The sequence below is a fragment of the Strix aluco genome, chromosome 1 (assembly GCF_031877795.1).
Source record: "Strix aluco isolate bStrAlu1 chromosome 1, bStrAlu1.hap1, whole genome shotgun sequence".
Taxonomy (NCBI): Eukaryota; Metazoa; Chordata; class Aves; order Strigiformes; family Strigidae; genus Strix; species Strix aluco.
This window is the reverse complement of record NC_133931.1, coordinates 141,392,056-141,413,093: the sequence shown is the minus strand read 5'-3', so window position 1 is coordinate 141,413,093 and position 21,038 is coordinate 141,392,056. Positions and strand designations below refer to the sequence as shown.

At 39.5% G+C, this 21,038-nt stretch overlaps 1 protein-coding gene across 2 annotated transcripts in view; it reads left to right on the top strand.

The window, feature by feature from the left end:
- JAZF1 (JAZF zinc finger 1) overlaps positions 1–21,038 on the top strand; it is a 201,307-nt gene that overhangs the window by 107,098 nt on the left and 73,171 nt on the right. For both annotated transcript variants that reach the window (XM_074838077.1, XM_074838086.1), the window contains exon 2: positions 3,682–3,754. In XM_074838077.1, coding sequence (XP_074694178.1) covers positions 3,682–3,754 — 73 coding nt within the window. The remainder of the gene's footprint in view (positions 1–3,681; positions 3,755–21,038) is intronic.

Here is a 21,038-nt window from a genome sequence, read left to right as displayed (position 1 = left end):
TATAGGTTTCTGTTTGGAAACTATTTAGGCTACTTTTGGCTGACTTTGACCAGCCTATGTGTGTTTGAAGAAACATTGACTAAACATTTAACATTATACAGGGCCATTTTGTGAGATTGGCAACAGATTTTTGCCTCCCCTGCTCCTCATCCCCAAGTCAGATAGTTGAGAGTGTTGGCTGATACATAACATCCTGGTCAGTGGGGTAACACGTGTCCGGAGACTGTGGCTTTGAGCAGCATGTGTGGTGTTAGAAAACAGTGCTAGTGTCTGTATGAATGTGCTTAGGTGTGAGAGAAGCAGAGCACTGGTAGTCCAGGCTTGAAGGTTCAGCATCAAGGAATACTGCTACTTGATATCACTGTAGCTGTGTTAGCATTTTTTTTTTCTTTTTAAAGATAGCAAATTATTGTCTTTTTTTTTTTTTTTTTTTTTTTTTTTTTTTAAGGAAGCCTGGGATGGTTGCGGTCTTTTTGTAGTTGTTAACAATAACGTGTATTCACCCTGTGCTCAAAAGTGTACTAACTAACATCAAGAAAGTAAGTCGAGACTGGCTAAACTGGAAGTAAGATACAGTAAGGCCAAGGGGGGAGTCAGAGGCCGCAGGGAAAGAATTGTATCTATGTTCAGTCTTGTGGTACAAGAGTGAACAAGTGGTTATAGACATCTCCATGTGATTTTTAACTTTTTCACATGTCAGGGCATGTTGAGGGGAGGGGAGTGGGCAGCATGACAGCGAGGGCAGGAGAGAGTAATGGGAGGCAGGACGAGTAGCAAGAACTGGGGTTTGGAAGGGGCAGGAGAGGGGAAAGGTGCTGGCTGACGTTGGGCAGAGGATGAGGAGGAGGAAATGAAGGAGGGAAGTAATGGACTGGTGGCATTTTAAGACAGTGAGAAAAAAGCTGGCAGTGTTGAGGAAAGTGTACATGTGCCCTGGATAGCAAGGCTGGGCAGGTTTTAGGTGGGTGCAGTGGGCTGCTGGCATGGCCTTTCTGCCCTTCCATCTGGGGAAGGGCTGTGCCAGGACAGCTTGGCTGCTGGCACTCATGGCACAGCTGGCCTGGTCTCTGCTCTTTTCTGCTCTTCTCTGAGGGCCATGCAGTGGCCCCAGCACAAGGTTCTGTGCTTCTTTTTTATCTTCTGTTACTGTAGCTGGGGAAGAGAAATAATATCCAACAGTGTTATGTGTAGTTCCTGCTACAGTGCAGAAGTGAATGTGACATTCTCATGACCAGCAACCCAGCAACTGGTTGCAAGAGGAATAAAAATGTGTCAAGCATTTTGAGTGCTAAATTCATGCAAGATTTTCTTGATCACCACCTGGGTTTTTTTTTAGTGGAATTGGTATATACAACGACTTGAAATACAATGCGAAGTCTGATATGTGAAGGAGAGAAGGGGTAGGTATGCTGAATAGAGACTGTGCTGTGTGTTCCTTGTGTGTCAGGCAGCTCCTACAGAGAGACAGGACTGTTCCGTGCAGGTGCCAGCAGGCAAATGTCTCTGTGCTTTGATAACACACTCCTACAAAAGTTACGGGGCTTTGGGGTTTTGTTTTTGCATTTTCAACTTGAGCTGCTGTTATTGTGAGCTGCCGGTAAGCAGCAGAAGAGTGGTGGACTCTCCTTCCCTTGTCCTCTCCCACAGATATGTGCAGCACTCTGATGTAAACCAGCCCCAATTTTGTCTCCTTTAGTCACAGAAATTGTTGTTTATAGATGGAGGTTAATCCCATTTAAGAACTGGATTAGCAAAGTCATAATCATTTAACCACAGATGCCTGAACTTGGGTTGAGGCAGTTCTCAGATAGTCCTGGCTGGGATTAATGCTCTGCAGACATTCTGGATTGAGACAGTTTCATGGCAGGCCATGTACCACCGAGGTATAAATCTAACAGAGCTCACCATGACAGCAGTTGTATGCTTGGCCTGCTAAATGACCGTGGGGTTTGTAGAAACAAAGGCAAGTAAAAGATCTTTGTGTGTTTTGTGAGCCTAACTTCCTCAGAGAAGTGAATTATAAAGATAACACGGAAGATAGCTGATGCTTTGCTGTCTTTGGTTATCGTGGTGTGCTGGTAATTACTGCAGAATTTCCCCAGGCTCTAGCAAGATCTGCTCCTTTTAAGGGTAACAGGCTTGGGGTGGCTGGTTTGATTGGCACTTGTGCTTTTATCCCTCTTCTCTCAACTTCCTTAAAGGTATTTATCTCTTTAGGGACATATTGATAAAAGCATGTTAGCAAATCCTGGAGCCTGAGCCTACAAAGGTAGGAGCAAATGTAGGAAGAAAGATTAGGATCAGTCTGTTTTGAGGGGGGTGGGACAGGGGATCCCCTGCTCACTGAATAAAGACGTTATCTGCTTCGGGCAGTGGTGAGACAAATGCGTCTACCTCAAGCACAGTCCCCATTCAGTTCAGTTAAAATTCTTCCTTAAGGCAGGGCAGCAGAGACAGATTTTGAAATAATTGTATCGAGTTTTAAAAACAAAAACCTCAAAAACCACCAGAAGCAACTGATCAGGTCAAACAAATGTGGCTATCAAGATAATGAGCTTTTAAAGATTAACAATGCTTAAAGTTGTAGGATGAAGCAAGAACAATCCAAAATATGGGTTTTACTTGGGGTTCCTCTCCCCCTTCCCCCCGCCCACAACACAAAGTAGATGCTTTTCAGAAATAAAAGATGGATAGCAGCAGTACTATGGGGAGCCATTTAGTAAGGGCAGTTTGTATTTTTTATAGCTAAAAATGCAGAAGTTGCACCCAGAATTGCTTTTAAAGTAATGCATAAAATATGTTGTTAATGACTGTGTAGTAATCTGCACAGGCATGGTGCACATTTTCCATTGGGAACATTTGAAAACTGTTTGTGCTCAGCTCCTAAAGGTGCATTTCTACAATGTAGGGTAAGGCTGTGTTTGAAACCTCAATATAATCCTATTTTTTTGTATAAGAAAATTACATAAACTATGGGCATACTCCCTTGGTTTTGGTTTCAGAAATTTAAACCAAGACTACTTCTTTGTTAGATAAAAGCAAAACTTAACTGAGAAGGACAATGAAAACAGTGATTGAAAACATGTTCTTTCATCTGACTGAGAAAGTTAGCACTCGAGGGAATTGGATTGTGTTTGTTTCAGGACTTTTGGTGGGCAGTGCTCTGCTTGGCAAGCATTTTGCTTTAAGTGCATTTTTGTATGACCTTTCTGATTGAGAGCTTCAGAAAATAAGCTGTAGAGAAGGGAGAAAGCAAAACTCAAGAGTTCCAGAAGAAAATATCAAGTCCTCGCTGAAGACATCTAATCGCTCTTGAAACATCTCAAAGTGTGTCAACCATATTTAGAAACAGCTAAAAAAGAAGAAAGCTTGATCCTTTTAACACTGTAAATCATGGAAAGCAGTGAAAACTAATATTTATGGGGGGGATTGTGAAAGCTTGTGTGACAGTTGGAAATTACATCACTGTTGATGTTTCAAATTCTTGTGTAAAGTAATGCAATACTGTGTTTATGAATGAATGAACAAATGATTGTGCTGTGCTAAGCATACTCTATATGGATAAACTGGTTTGAGCTATTAGTTCTATCTCTTGTCTTCATTTATGTTACTTTGCAGTATACAGTCCTGTATGTTTCAATGTAAATACAGAAACTCAACTCTATGTATTTTTTATTCCAGATACAGACCCACGTGTATTAGAGAAACAAGAGCTTCAGCAGCCGACCTATGTTGCTCTAAGTTACATTAACAGGTAAGTGTGGTTATTTTTCAGGTATAACTGATCTTGGTTTGCATGATATGTGTATATATGCATATGCCAAAATAACATGCTTAAGTACACACTCTGTTTTGATTCATGTTACATGACACTATGATAACACCTGTTTTGGAAAGACAGTTGAATTAAAATTTAACTAGATTTTTAATCACTTTTACATAGGGCACAAGAAGCCCTTCAGCTGCACCACTCAAATACTTAGGGGATGAGGTTTTAGCCTTTTATGTTTTAAGTTAAATCATGTGCAAAACAACATAATTTGTCTTTGTCTATTTTTCTACTTTATTGTACTCCATACAAGTGAGTGGAGAAAGATTTTTTTTTTTTTTTAAATCAAAAGTGAAATTTAACTGATAATAGTTCAATATGTAAGAGAAGTTTTTACAGTACTTTGCAATTTTTTCAACCACAGTGTATATCTTTAAAAATCTTGCTTACCAGCCCTATATAATCTAAAACTTGAAAGATTTAAGAAATTAAACCAATTTTTAAAGCATTTATCTAAATAACAGAGCCCCGACTTTTCAGTTACTGACTGATGGCAGAACTGAAACCTCCAGAGTACTCCAGCATGGAGGAATGGAAGGACTGCTCATGTCTCAGGCTGTGTTACAGTGAAGAGCAGCCTGGGAGTTGCCCCTTATTTTCCCTCTCACCTAAGCATATTGCAGAACTCAGTGGAGATAGCTCAGATTACTTTTCCTCTGGGAGGAAAGTGACCCATGGAGCATGCTGCATGAAAGGGAAAGATGGCAAGGTTTTTGTCTTTCACATCATACTGGTTTTTTGATCAGGAGTACTGTGGTTGAAAGTTCCAGTTAGTTGCATTTTGGAAATGCATGTCTCAGAAAATGTATAGTGGTTTGGTTTTTTTTATATATACATGGGACACCAGTTTTCTTTTGCATCTTTGCTGTCTAGAGGATGGGATACAAACTCACAAGCCTGGAAGATTAACCCAAAATTTAATTTAGGGTAGACTGAGTTGATTCAAACTCTCATGGGTCATACATAACGCAAAATTTTTCTTTCTAATTCTACTTCACGTTAAAAATGGAAAATGGAAAAAAAACCCCACACCAACCTTTTTTCAAACACAGAATCCACCGTTTGGCTTTGTATATTTGCTGTAGAGGAAGGGTGTCAGTGGAGGGGAGAAAGATGACTTTGAGTTATGAAAGTAAGAAGTAGCATTCACTTGGTGAAATGACTACATTTTCTCCGCTGTATGAGACTATAATGATTAAGAATAGGTGGTATTGGCATGATTTCCTACTTGGCAAGTGACTCCTGTTCTTCCTGGAGACAGTCCTACCCTTTAAAGCATATTTTGAAATTGACCATGACCCTTTTTAAAAGTTATTTCTGTTGATCTCATTTAATGTATAAAACTTTTTTTTTTTTCAATATGTAGGTTTGGTATGCTGTGTATGTTGGTATGTTTCCCTCTTTCCATTATATACTTGGGCGTTTTCTCTTGTTGCTTCTGGGGTTATTTTACTTAATGTGAGAGAGAGGGAAGTTTTTTTGAAAATTAGGGAAAAGCTGTTTTAAGACCACAGAAAGTGCCACAGGACTTAATTGTCTGATTTGGAATCAGACTACTTTTAAAGTAGTTTGAAAGTGGTACCTCATCTAGATTTCATCATTTTGGTACCCTTTTTAACTGAGTTCCATGTGACTGAGACAGTTTTAGTTACTCACTGCATATTTTGCCCAAACTTTCTTACCCTTTCAATTCTGAGAAATAATTCTTCAGAACTGAATCGAGTTGTTCCTATAGTAAAACCTAATCTGAGTTGACTCTTACTTAAACCAGCTGGTATTTAATTGCTCTTTTAATTGTATTTTAATTTTTTCCAAAGTGCTGATGTCTTTCATTGAACCACCTGCTCTATGCAGCTCAGGCTCTTGAGGGAGCAGCAATATCCATTACACTTAGAAGACATGCCTTTCTATTTCCCACTACATATGCCAGATCCAAGTTCTGCTTTGTTGTCCCAGGCTATGAACTCAGATTTTGTAGCCTAATACATGTCATAAACATGTTGCATACTGTTAGATATCAAACACCAGATACTGCTGCACTTTTTTTAAACCCATGCTTTTATGGCTTCCAAGTGGAACTGAACTTAGCTCAGTTCCTGCTGTGAGTTCCAGACCTTAAAACAATCTTCCTCTGCAGGTTTGTATATTCAGTATGTTCTGTGTGGGCCGTATGCTCTCGTGGAGCCTGGGAAAATAGGGACTTCTGATTCTCAGGGACTGTCAAAAGTGTATGATAAGATGTACACTTAATATATGTTGTGGGAGAAAGATTAAGTGGGTGTGCTTTATGCTCTGCCCATTGCCCTGTTGTATGGTGGCCATTATAAGCTAAACCAAAACAGAACATAAATCTGGGTTGTCTGGTTTGATAGCTGGGAGGATAAGGTATCAGCAAAGCAGATAGAAGATATAGAAGAGTGCAGGAGTGTTCTGTTTACAACGTGAAACATACTCTTGTTTCCATTTCCCTTCTACCCCTGGTTATTTTTTCAGGCATATTAATATGGCAATATTGTATGTGCTCTTAAGTTCTGAAACAACCTTCAGAGTACGGATGTCTGAATCTGTAAGGCTCCATCTCTTTCTCTGCTGGAGATTTACTGCCATTACGGCTTTCAGTAACTACACACAGATGCAGCTTCCATAGTGTGTGATCCTCATGTAGACAGATAACATTCCTTTTAAAATTGGTGGACAAATATAAATTATAGGTCATAATGGTTTATTATCGCTACATCAAACACTTGCACCAGGCACTGACTGAATTGCTGCAAATCCTTTTCTCAGATGAAGTTTAGTGTAGCCTTAATGCAGTCTCCGGTATTGGTGATTCTTCCCTACTAAATTTTGGGTTGCTTTCTTAGAAGTCAAAATTGGAGTCAGTAAGACACACTGCTGCCAAAGCAGATGCAGTTCATCTGCTTCCATCCTATAAATACAGGAGTGGTTTGTCTGCAAGGAGTTCAATGGTGCTACTACATGTGTGGGATACTGGCTGTGATCTGTCAGGAGTAGTTGAAAATGAGCACTTGGGCCAACATCCTCCAGTACTTTCTAGAGGTATTTCCTTTGCATATGGGTCAAGACACCTTTATATATATTTTGTATCGCATTCAGATGCAGTGATTAGCAGCAATAATTAATATTGCTTATACTACTACTTAGATTCACTACTTAGAGCTTTAAATTAATTAACATGACAATGAATTTTGCTTGGTGTTTATTGGAAGCTACGTAGTGCTGTTTGTGTCTCTGAGATTGTTCGTCTGGGACTTTGGAGGCGGTGGTTCTTGTTTGCTTGGGAAGCCCTAGAGTTGCAGTATACTGTCAAGGCTTTTAGGCTTGTGCAGTCTAATAGAGAGAGACTCCTCAGCATTTGCATATTCAAAAATTTGTTTAATATGGATACTTCTGGTTACCTGTTAGTGATGAAAGTAGCTGTTGTGGGAACCGGTTGGGTTTTTTTATAAAACAAAATAAACATCCCAGCATTATTAGCACAAGTGAGGAGACAGCAGAGGCATACAAATACTTCCTCTGGCTAAAAAGGTAATACTAAAAAGAAAAATACTAAAAATAAAAAGCTTTGATTCTAAAACTCATGAATGAAAAATCCTTTACAGTTACATTTTAAAGCAGGTTTTCAGCTTTGGGCTGGTAAGTACCAGAAATAAGAAGAAAGCATAATTTATCGGAGTAAATTCCTTTCACCTTGAAAATAGAAGGTAGGAAGTGCCATAGTAACTTGTATTATTGGAAGCATATGCCGTAAGAAGAGCAATTAAATGTGCATTTAATAAAGTTCCTTTAAAATACATCTTCCTTAGATACAGAAATTGCTTTGATTAAATTTTCATCATGGTGAAGAAAAAATGAAGCTAGAATGCACCTACAACTGAAACTAAGCTGCCTTAATTATTTAGTGTTTCTACTGCAAATCACATAATAGCTATATTAGGGAAATGCTGAAAGCAAAGACTGTTGTAATCTTAAAATTTTTTAAAAGCTACCAAAATACTTTTAATTACATTAATCCTAGGTTCTTTTTTAATAGTGGTTTTCTGTTGGTAATTGAGATCATACAAGAAAGGTTAGATAATAAAATAGGTTTTAAGCATCGATCCTTCAAGCAGTTACAGCACACTGGGGTGAACATTTTCAGTGTTGCCTGTGGACAGTCTGTTAAATGAAGCTGTTGAATGTCTATAAAGTTTATTCTTGTGCACATCTGGGAGCACAAATGAAGCCTGTGATCAAAACTGGATGGGGTTCTTGGTTGAATAGTCCAAGACTGTCCTTGCACATCTCTGAGCCAGTCCTAACATTTTTGCTCCTCCCTCCAGATTTTTAACTTTGCTAGTTAAATTTTGCCTCACTGTTACCATTATAAATTCCTGTAGGCTCCAGGCTTCTCCCCCCATTTCCCTTTCCTTCCAATAGTCATTGACTTCTCAAGAACAAATTTCCCTACTCTGCTTCCTTTTTTAATACCACTAGAAGTAGAACCAGTCATTTCTGTGAGCATATGCATTTGTGAAAGGAATTAAAGTTCTAACCACTGCAAACTGTCCCTGCAGCTTGTCCAGCTCACTAATTCTGGTTCTACTGCTATTAGCTGTTTTTTCCAGGAGTAAAATTAACAGCCAGCACCATAGGATTTAATGATCACTTGAAAGTTATTTTAAAAAGTGGTAAGACTTTATTAGGCAGTGATATATTTAGTATGCATTATGTTACTAATGCAGTAACAAGAAGAATATTTTGGATTTGGAGGCAGTGCCCTTTGACTACATTGGTGTGGTTTCTTAGCATCCAAGCTGCATGATACTTTATTTCTTTGGCCTTAACTTTTTTTTCAGATACAATGTTCAGTGCTGGATAGAAATTTGAAGTGATTCTTACTCCATTTTATACGGGAGGTTCGCTCTTGCCATTGGCCACTTTCAGTCATACCAGTTCTTTATCACTGGGGATATCTTCTGCTGTGTGTTCAGTGGGTTTCCTCTGACAGTTGGTTCTGTGGATGCATTTAGTTATAACAGTTAAACATGCTTTCAGTAAGTATAGTGATTTATGTTAAAGCTACCTAGCAGCATCCACAGTTTTGTGACACATTGTGCACTTTTTCCTGTGGTTCTGCTATGACATTTCCCAGAGGTACGCTATCAGCAGTAGTTAAATAAGAAGCTAATGAAAGCCTGTAGCCTGTCAGAAGTCATACCCAGTGACTGAATGTGCCACCAAAAACCTCTCTAGAACATTTTCTCAGCAGCAGTGCAAATCCTGTTGCTTCCTTTTTTGTGAGAGCATGAGTGTTTTTTGTATAACGTGTGGAATACCAAGATTCAGTTTCCTCCTCTGATCCCTTAGGAGTGTTTTAATCATAAGACTATTAACGGGCTTGGGGTAGGACATCAGTTCTCATCTTGACACTTCTTCTATTTGCCTCTTGATTTCAGTGTACTGTCGTTGGAATGCCTGTTGGGGCACGGTCTGGAATCAAACTTAAAATCATGAGGCTGGAGAGAAGTAAATTTATTTCTCCTTACTTGCTTTCTTAATGGATGCTTTTTCAGGAGGCATATGCAAAATGAAACAATTCTGAAACAGTAAGCATCTTCCTCTAAAATAAGTATTCACAGCATTCACCTGATAAGCAGAAGATCAGACTTTAATTCTTTCTAATTCAGGCCTGAGATTTCAGCTTTGAAGGTGTATTATTGGTGGTAGATTAGATTAATTGAGGCATGCAACAAAGAAATATATAAAAACTTAATTTTTTTATATTTAAAAACTGATTTTAATCTCAAAGTAGTTAATTTGTCTTTTTGAATGAAAAACCAGCATTTTAAAAAAAAAGGTAATTAAAAGAAGACCATCCTAACTTTTTTTTTCAGTATAGCATGCACTGTCTTAATTCTCATGTCATGATTCAGAAGCAAAAGGGTAGAGACAAGAAAGACTTTTCTGTTTTAGGAATCCTACTGCAGATCAGTTTCTGCACAAGAAGATCCAAGCCAGGGAATCTGATTGCTGTGCCACCTGTTCAGACTTGCTACATTTTATAGTGCCAAGTACCACAGTTCTTGCCCCTTGTCTTAAAATTTAACTTTTCCTTTCTGTAACATGATACTCTCTTACTTGAATTGAATATCACATCTCTGTGAGAGTGCAGTGTTTCCCTCAGGCTATTGATTCTCATCACGTTGAAGGTGCATGCCAATGCTTCCAGTAGCTGCTGGATTGAATGCATGTGACAGAACACAGAAAGGAAGGGATCAAAGTAACGTGTCAATTGCCAGATAATATTTTTCTGTCTGAGCTTATTTTTAGGTTTGCAGTGACCAAGTTGATCATGTGTTTTTATTCATGTAGCCATATCTTTATGCTCTGCTGTTTGACTTGTTCTGGAGATGGAACAAAACAATCTTCAGATGATAATTCAAACAAGATGTGCAGAAATTAATGTTAGTTAGGGTAAGGGGAATGCCTTTTGGTTTGGAAGGATTTATGCAGTTGGTTTTGTTTTCTCTTTTTATCAGCTTCAAGCTATGTGAAACTGAAGATTTATATAATGTACAGCTCTTTTATTTCATGTCAGCAGTAAAGATCAAAAAGCGGATTGGCATTTTAAGGAAAAGCCCTAATGCCATGCCCTGAAATAAAAATTACATCATGAGTTAAAACATGTAGGACACTGAAAGAATGTGTTTTATTTGTGGAGTTGTTTTTTTAGTTCTAATTGAGAGGTAATTAGCTTTCTTCTGGCAATGCTTATATGAAAGACCAGGGACAGAAAAAATTCCTTCTTGTGAACCTCGAGTAAAAGAAGCGTTGCCAAGTCAGCATTGTTCCTTGCAAGTGCGCATATACGCACCTCTCTGTGTGTAGTTTAGTTAGCTGTTGGTATAAATCCTTATGACTTTCAAGATTCTTGTCTTTAGCGGTATTTCTTCATCCTTTGTCAATGTAGCACGCCAAAATTGATGAAAAAAATCATCTTGTCTTTCTGGCAATTTTTTTTATCTTGGCCCATCCTGTTTCAGTTCCTAGCTTTCTGCATATATTTTCCACTTACTCTTGCACAGGGGAGGAAGGGGTGAAATTCTTCAGTTTCCTTTGCTTTAAAAAGGAGGGCATTTCTTTTCTGTGATGTTTAAATTTGGTCATAAGCAGTAATAGTGCTTTCAGCAGGACTGTGTGTTTGCTGTATGAAGAAATTGTATTCAGATATTTCATTGTCAGCTATGTGGTGTAACAGCTCTCTCACTATCTATTTCTGTGAATAATAGCATGAGACCCTTATTCTTACGAGACTCTGGTAATAACGTACATTCATTCTTTATATTACAGTTATTTAACGTACTCACAAACCTATTTGAAAAACACACTAATGTGCCAGTTTCAGATCCTCTGCAGAAATAAGAATTTGTGGAAAGTCTGTTATGCTTTGATTTCAGAGTGAATGATGAGCAAAAATTTTACATTTGTGTATTAGTTTTCTTTCAAGTACTATCTGAGATAAAATGGCTGAAAACAGGAGCTGTTCTTCCTATCTCTACTACTTACAGAAATGGCTGTTGTATACAGCTAGTTACCTCCAATGCTAATATGTTTTTTTCTTTAAATCACCATCAACAGCAGCAACAAAACATTACGCACACAAGACAAAATTACAGGCAGAGTAGATAACTTTCTAGGAAAGGTCCTTGCTGCCCAGTGTTTTGCTAAAATCTAAAGCATCTGAGCTGCATGTGATGATTTACAGATTGGCAAGCTTACCACCCCTCAAATCCCAGGGCGGTCCAGACCAGCTGCTGGTAATATTCACGGACTGTGGCCTGATTTTTTTTTTTAAATCTAAAGTTTACTTATCATTGGTCTTTTGTACAAAAGTAGTTGTGCTGCTTTTTCTAACTTCCCTGATTTTTAAAAAAACCACAATATTTCATACTAATGCTACCCATTTAGATTTGTTGCAAAAAAGCATGCATAGGATTAATCTATAGTAAGACTAAACGCAAGATTTTTCAAATAAATTCAGCAGTTCAAAATGCAAATTATTGCATTACTTTTTTTTTCCTATATTAGCTCTTAGATATGTTAGTACATTGTGTATTCTTAGATTCCTTCCGGTAATGAATATCCCACTCACTTGTAATTTATTAAAATGTAACAAACTACATACCAGAATAATTTCTGAAGTATCTGTGGGCACTTGATGTTTCCCTCCCTTCTCCCTCATTATCATTTTTGCATATAACACTTCCAGATAAGGGCTCTCACATATAATTGGCAAAGTCTTGCTCGTATTCAATGAGGGATGGGGACTGTGAGCATAAAGGCCACGTAACAAAATAGAGTTGCAGCACAAAGTATGTCTTTGTATCTTCTTGTGGACATTCAGAAGTAGGGCTGCAATTTGGAGGTTGCATACAGAGGCTGTCCAGGTCATGCTTTAGGACAGCCTATAGCCTATTCTGGAGATTAAGTGCAGATGAGAGAATATTCTTAGTGCTGGAGAAGTTGGCTCATGAGGAAAGAATATTGATGTCATCTTCCGCTACGTAAAATCTACTCCAAAGTGTTCGTCTCAGCCTTAATTTTCATTAAATATTTTTGTGGTTGTGTTGACCTCTCAATTTGATTTTGAGCCAGAGAGAAAGTTTGTATGTCCTGCAAGGATGCATTCATTATCCCACCACTTCCTCTGCAATACTCCAGTGTCCCAAGAAATGGAGACCAGGTGGAGAGCTTGACGGAACTGGCTTCTTCCTTTATGTTCCTAATGAGGCCGTGGGCGAGTTCGGCAGGCCAACAGGGAGTTTTGCAGTCCATCAGCAAAATGCTCTTGGAAGATGGTTCTCTGAGATCTATGACTGGAATAACACAGGTTCTAACAGTTGCCAAGCACCTTCAATAGAGAGCTGGAAGGAACCAGTGTTCTGCACTGGAATCCCAACTAGACTTCATGCCATGGAAATGCAAAACCAAATGAAGGTTAAAACTGAAGTCAACTGAAAGTAACTGGTGGATATGAAACATAAATCAAAGAGAGCAATGAGGATACATATTATGACAAGGAATGGTGAAGCTTGGCTGCCTTGATTGTGAGCAGACATTATATAGTAAAGGAACTTTTCATGTGATCAAGGGAGAAGTGAGAAGAAAAGATTTCTGTGTAACGGAATTTTATTTGGCTTTTGATTTTCCTTTGGAGCTGCTCTCATAAAGTCGCAAAGTGCTGTTAGTGCTAAGAGGAGGAATCCCTGGCACATCATCCATTAAATTTTTTTTTATCTAGTTATTTTTGCTAAGATAGTATGGCATTAGGTAGTCAGAAAATAATTTTTCAACAGTGTAGAGACATATGCAAAACCGTATGACTACCTTTTGTTGTTGTTGTTATGAATGAAGTAACAGGGGCTAGATTGCTCTGATCTCGTCCTTGGATTTTTGTGAAACTTCTTGTCCCCACCTCAGAAAGTAAAGACAATTTACAAGGTTGTAAAACTGAGAATTTGCACAGTGAAGTAGAAGTAAAACCCTGAAACTGGTGCATGTACATGGGCTACTTCGGATATACAGCTGTCTGTACATATTTGTGAATACAGCTGGATAGTTACATACCTTTGATTTCTGAAAGTCGAGCTCTGAAGTTTAATCCCATGCATTTTAAGGATAGTTGTTGTGTATGTTTGCATTACACATTGTTTAAGCAACCTAAGTTGGATTAAGGTGGCCTGAAACAGGTAGTCAAAAAGCTTGCTTGGTTCAGCAAACAAACACTATTGAAAGGAGGCTTTATTCATTTAATTTGACTCAGTTATAGTATAATTAGTCAGGCTGATTTAATGCTTTCTGAGTCTTAGTTTCCCTGAAGCAGTACGTTTGCAGACATTAGATTTCTTGTTCTAATTTCTGAGAGAACTGAGAAAGGTTTTCTTTCTTGCTTATTGTTGGGGTTTTGGGGTTTTGGTTTTTAAAATCAAGCACATCTTTTTTCCCCAAGTGGTGGTGTATGAGGATACAGGCAGAAATGGAAATAATTACAACAGTAATTCCATCTATAGGTGTAGATGGTTCACAGGGGTAGACACTGGTGATTTGTCCTTGATTTGCAGAGGAATTGTTGTGGGTTTGCCTTGCGTAGTTGTTTAATATTGTGTCATTTCTAAATAGAATAGCTTTTGTACTGGATGCAGAAGATAGCATAACAGAGAGGGAAGTAGCTGTGGGCTGGGATATGTGCTTTACAGCCTTTGTGCTACCATCTGTACCAACATGGAGAGGTATTTGGGTGAGACTAGCCTCATCATCCTAAGTTTGCATGACAGCCCATGATAAACTCTTTCTCCTGTAAAACTGTGACCTTCCTTTTTCAACACACCATTATTTCTGGTATCTGCTGCTGTGGTATGCTACAGGGAATAGCGAAGATTTGAGTAATTCTCCTCTGACTTTGTTTTAATGATGTTAGATTACTGAATCTCAGGATTTTGGTGTGTTTTTTGTTGTTCTTGCAGCTTCTCCTCCATACATTCTTTTCCTGGACTTTCTTAATGTGTCAGGTGTATTAATCTATATTTCTAATGAAACTGTCATAATGAGGCCTGCAGCCTCAAGGATCACTAACACTTTGTAGCTGGCTTCTGCTCGCTCTTTCTTCTCTGCTCTTCCTGCTGCCCCCAGCCTCTTCAGGCTTCTCCCACTGTCCCTTATGTCCCCCTCTCTTTCTGGCTGGGCAATGCTAGCAGTTTATTGGCCGTGAGGAGAGTATATAATCTTGGTGCATCCTTACAAGCTGATAAAGGGGCACTCTGGATGGAGGTGCAGAAGAGACAGGTTGTTCCACAGTTGCATATAAATAACATTTCACGTTTGCCATCATCAGTGTTGGGGATTGACCACGTGCCTTGAATCATTAACTTGTCACAAGAACTCTTGAGCTGGGTATAGGTTGACTTTATTACTTGCGTTTGTAGTGTGGATAGCAAGACCACTCCTGTTAACATCCAGTTCACCCATAGCTCCTGTGGTGGTGGTGCATTTCTTGACAATTTGTGGTAGTAGGTTCTCCTGCTGCTACACACAATGTAATTTCAACAAAACCAGATTATTTTTTTTTTAAACACTTTCCTTCCCTGCCCTGCCTTCCAGTGTGAAACACTTTTAACAAAGGGTTAAAAACAAAACAAAGCAAAACATCCCTCTGTTCAAGGTGACTCTGCATTTATGTGTGACTTCCTTTTCTACTGTTTCTTACTTTGTTCGCTCACGTGCTATTTCTAAAAGGTCGTATTTACCAAAAGTTGTTAAGCAATTTAAACCAGGTCAGTCGGACAATGCTGTTGGCAAGAGGTAGCTGAACAGTTTCTGTCCTCTATATAGAGGATTATCGAGGTTGATGCTGACTTTATAACCACAGACCTTAAACACAAGAGCCTGTTTTGAGTATTTCCAGTGCTGAAACTTTGAGCTTATGCTTTTAAAGTGATCTTTGGGATCTGACCAACTACAGAAATACTGTTACCTGTGTTACCTATGTTGAGATCCTAGAAATGCCCTGAATTTCCACCCAGTGCTATATATCAACTCTTTTAATAAAAACAAACCCAAGAGTGTTACCATTTTCAGTAATGAAAAAATACCTCTTGCTAAATGTAATTCTCATAATCTACTAAATATACTGTAAAAGTGACATTTTGTGGGGGTTTTCACATGCATGCAGGAGAGTACTTAGGTTTCCTGTTCCCATTAATTTTGCCCTGTAAAATGTATACCTTTATTTTTTATAGTTCTTCTACTGATTTCCCTTTCACAGTCATTATCACCCAGAGGTTGCCCACTTTTTGTTGTTGTTTGCCATTTAATGTAGAAAGCTGGAAAAAGGAGTTGTAGAAACCTGTAGTGCAGTTATATAAAATTAATGTAGTCTTCTTTGTGCTAGTAGAAGAAACATACAATCAATAGGTAACGACTGCTAATTTTTCTTTTAATGCTCCATGTAGTGCAACCTCATTTATTCTTATTAGCACCTAAGGTCCTGTGTGCATAATTGATCGTTTGCATTGTACATTTTAAGGGCCTATGAAATGTCACTGGTAGTTCTGATTTTGTCCATCTGGTTCAGTTAGAACTGTGTAACTCGGCACAGCTAGGCTGGAAATTGTAGATAGTACCACTGCTCTACTGGAAACCAGCATACATCTCTTTCACTCAATAGGGATTTCCCTTTAGGCTTTGGGCCAGTCCAGTAAGGGCAACTTGACTGGAATGGTACATTGTCTTCGGGTGTATCCACCTCGAAATCTGTTATGGGAAACCTCCTGTCACAGTTTCTAAGTGACTTTTTTTACAAATCACATCTGTATAAATGAGGACTAACTTCAGTCATCTCAGCAGCATGTTGCTTGTGAGACATCAAAGTTGACTATCTTCCTACATGACTTGGACCATTAATATTATAAAGCTTATTTTTTCTTTAACAATATTTTTGTGCAGGGATTAAATAATTCCCAAAACTGAATGTACCATGAATTTAGTTTTGATTTCAGACTACAAAATTGACGAGATTTTGCTTAGATGATATGCAATATAAAATAGCAACCTACATCATTTCCCAAAAGTATAGTAAGTCTAGGGATTTTTTATTTTAATTATTGTTTTAATATGATTGAGAAGTAAGGAAACCTTGCCAGTAGTACAAGCTTTATAGGAAGAGATGTCATATGTTCAATGACTAGGCAATTAAGTGCATTTTGGCTTTGTATTCATGTGATCCATAAAAGATGTTCCATTTCCTCGTTATTTTTCCTTTCCCTTTGCTACCTCAGTGATGGTATATGCAGGCAGAAGATACTGCTTCAGCAAAATTTGAGTTTAGTTATTCCACATCCCAAATGTCTAGAAATCGTGCTGGGGGGTTTGTGCATGTGTTGAGAAGAAAAGGTTTACAGTTTCTTAGCAGTTATGATGGGGAGAGAAAATAACTATGGCACCGAGGTATTCCATCCACATTTCTTGAAAATAGTTTCTTGGCAGAAATTGTACTAAAGTAGAAGTCCATCAACCGTCAACAATTTTTGATTTGTAACAGCAGTAATTCTATGCATACTACTTGTCGATGCATGTTCTCACATATGGTATAAAACTAAAACATTGCTATCTGAAGAGTTCCCTCATTTTTGCTGATGTCCTCATTTTGTTTGAGACATCGTTTATTGGGGCAGCATGTAGGGCACAGTGAAACTTTCACGATGAAACCTGAAACTGGATGAAACAAACCTGAAGGTTGGATCAAGTTCACAAGAACATTTGCTGAGGTTTGTAAGTCTGGGTTGAATTTGCAGCCAATCTGTGCTCATTTACTGTGCACTGAAAGAACCACAAGGAATATATTGGTTTCATATGCTCTCAGCCTTCAGTCATTTCACACTACTGGTGACTTCAGTAAAAGCTGAACATTGCTTGCTCAAACTCCAGTGGAAGTAAACTGAGGCCAGCGTAAAGTGATTTAAAAAGTCAGGTGTGGTGAGTGGTTTGACAGTATCATCAGGTAGGAAGGAGACAGAAAGCACAAGACTTTTGTGCTCTGTTGTGGTTTGAGCTCAGAGGGCAACTGAGCACCACGCAGCTGCTCACTCCCCCCTTCCCCCCCAGCGCTGGGGAAAGGAGGGAAGCAAAAGACTCAGGAAATTGAGGTAAGGACAGAGAGGGACGACATCGTCCTTTAAGGCACAGGCAAAAGACAGACTTATTAGGGGAAGAAAAAGCATAAATTTAATACAGACACCAACAACAACAACACTTGACAGAGTAGGACCATGAGAAGCATTACCACATCTTGAAAACACCTTCCCCCACCCCTCCCTTCTTCCCAGGCTCAGCTTTTCCCCTGATATCTCTACCTCCTCCTCACCAGCAGAGCAGGGAGTGGGGGGTGCAGTCAGACTTGCTGCTTCTTCCACCTTGGAGGGGGAACTTCTGGCATTCCTCCCCTGTTCCAGCATGGTCCCCCTCTCACAGGAGACAGTCCTCCACAAATCAGCTCCGACATGGGTCACTCCCACGGGTGTGTGGGTCACCCCCATGTGTTGTAGTCCTCCCAGCGCCGAACTACAACAGCGGGGGCTTCTTCCCATGGGGTCCCAGCCTCCTTCAGGTGCAGGCACCTGTCCCTGTGTGGGGCCCCACATAGGCTGCAAATTAGTATCTGCTCCATTGTGGATCCCCATGGGTGGCAGGGGGGTGGCCCTGCCATATCACCATGGGGTACAGGAGAGTCCCTGCCCTGGCATACCTCCCCTCTTCTCCTCCTTCCTTCCACTGGCCTCAGTGTTCGCACAGATGTCCTCTCCCACAACTCCTCCCAGGTCCCCCTTCTTAAATACATTATTGCAGAGGTGCAGCTAATTGGCCCCACCTCAGTGCAAAGGTGGGTCTGACTTGGAGCCGGGGGAGCACCAAGAAGCTTCTCACAGGGGGCCACCGCTGTAGCCCCATCCCCTGCTACCAAAAAACCCCCGCCACTCACTCAAACCAGGACATGCTCCCAAAAGCACAAAGAGCAAAGGCAGGCATAGACAGGATCACCCATCACACTTGAGAAGCTCCCACTTGGTCATTATTGGGCTGCAGTTCAAGTGTCAGGATCAGACTGTGCATGCAAGGTGGGGTTTTTGTTGACAGGGAAAGGCTGATGAGCAGAAGTGAGGGTAGCTTCCCCTTGCAGGTACAACATGGGAGTTTTTTGGAGAACGAGGGAGAAATTTTAATTGTGCGATACGAATATTTGGGGGGAATAAAAGACTGCATTAGCTAAGTTATAGGATGGCTGAAACACATAAAGTAGAATTCAAGGGAGGGGATACACGAACTGAGTCCAGGAAGGGTCCTTCAGTGTGATGGGTGGGGGCTGGTATCTCATTTTGGCAGTTAGAGAAAGGAAGCATTAAATTTCTCATGGAAGGTTTATTTCTGGATCCTGGTGAGTAGATGTAAAAGGAAAGCTTTCTACTTTGAATCGTCTCTAGTAAATATGATCTTCTTGTTGCTGAGTGTCACTTAAAAACTTTGTTTCCTCATCCTCAGAAGATACTTGCTGATATTGGTGCTTGGATCTCTCCCTTGTGAGCACTGTGTCACAGGAAAAGACACATGGACAAATGTTTGAATATCTAGGACTTGGTATCATTCTTCTGTGGTAATGCCACTAATAAATAGTTCCTTTTTTAGTCCTCTGTCAACAATCCTGAAAGCAAATTAGCTAGCACTTGAAGCTGCTGAACTTTTGTTTTAGTTCCAAGGTATGTGGAAATGTATTTGATGAAAGAAAAATCAATAATAAATAAAAAGTGATATCCCACAACATATATAGGAAGCCTGGTTTCTGGGAACCCACCATACTTCATGCCAATCAGTTGTGGAACCTGCTGGCCATTTTTCACTAAGCTTAACAGTAGAGTAGAGGTCTTAAAACATTGGATAAATTAATCTAATCTTCATCTGTTAAGTTGTTGGCTGGACAGGAAAGACACAAACAAATGCTCTGGGTACTGAGGGAAAGAAGGACTCAGCTGCTAAATGCTGTCTGGCAGTGCAGCCCTGGAGTAGCCTTGACACATAGGAGCTTAGAGAAAGCTGTTTTCCATTATTTTTGCTGGTCATAGGCAGTTTGTTTTCTGTCCATATCATCTAATGGAAACTGCCTATGGCCTTCTCTTTGGTGCACAAACATTTCTCACAGTACAGGTTAGTCCTTGGGGAATTCACTAAACATCTATGAGAACTTAAGTGCCTTGCTATATTGCTGGCCTCGGATCAGTGGAAGTTGTAAAGAACAGTGTAAAGTAAGAGCAGCTCTAGGAGGAACTTACATAAGAATAAGCACTCAGATATCCAAGAAATCTCTCAAATTAAGTCTTCCAGTCAGGTCTCTTTGGCACCTGCCTTCCTGACGATACTGTGCGCTGCAGACAAAGGCAGGCAAAGGCTGTGGAGCGGAAATTGGGACTGGGAATTCCATGGTAGCTGTGACAGAGAGTGGTATCTAAAGGGATGAATGCTATCAGTCTTAACAGTGGGTCTTCACGTGGGTCTGTGTGCTTATTTCATTTGTAGACGGAAGTTTTCTGCACACTTTCAGCAACTAGTTCACAGTCTCTGAACTATAACCCCAGTTTTCAAGTGACAGATAATGAAGACTTGGCTGGATAATTACATTAACATTTACTTTTGGGTATCAAGCCTAAAAACCATACATACAGAAAGAGGGCATACTGAGAAGACTTTTACATGAGAGCAACAGTTCACAGAAAGTAGCATTTTCATGATCATGTCTGTGGTACAGCTCTGAGGAGAACAAAACCGGTAGTCCTTGAGGAGCAATTCAGCCAAAGCAGCTTAGAGTTGTAAGCATTGGCCACCATTAGCCTCGTAGCTCTTGCTGCCTGGCTGTGCATTTGTATTTTCTTTTTTTTCCCCTCCTGATTTCCCGTGAAAATGAAATTAGTACAACTGAGACTGTGCCTCTGTCGTGTTTTTTTCTCTGAATAACTTTAGAGCATTTCTAGCTCTCGGTATATTGGAACAATAAGGACAGAGCTGATGACTTAGATTTGATATGGTGAGATGCTGTGTGATTTAAGAAGTGTAATGTAGGTTAAGAGACGTTGACAGGATATCAAAGACTCATTGCTGTTAGGAGGAGCATAGGATCTCAGCAGATAGGAAAGAAGAGTGAAAGGAGAAAAGAGTGGGGTCTACAAGGAGGCCATATTTGCTCTTTACCCTTGTTCATGCATTATGACTTTGAGAATATGTATTTTTTAAACACTGCTAGTTGAGCTGCAGAGGAAGGAAGGTGTTCTGCATGAAATCCCTTCTGTTGTACCTCTTTTGTTGAAGACTGTTGCAATCACTGTTACTAAAGAGAAAATTACTGACAGTAGCCACGTTAAGATGAATGTATCACTTCTAATTCTTCTGTTTATCTCACATCTGGATGAAATAGAAAATGTTTTTGATGGAAATTAGAGGACAAGTATAATAAATATTCCCAGTAGCATGTAAAATACCTAAATGTATTTTTCCTCAAATATGGTCTCTGTTAACGTAGCCCAAGTTACAAACTGCTCTTTCCTTGCATCATTTGATTTTGGGGAAAGCCGTTAGCAAAGATATGAAGCTGTGAGTCAAGATGCACAGG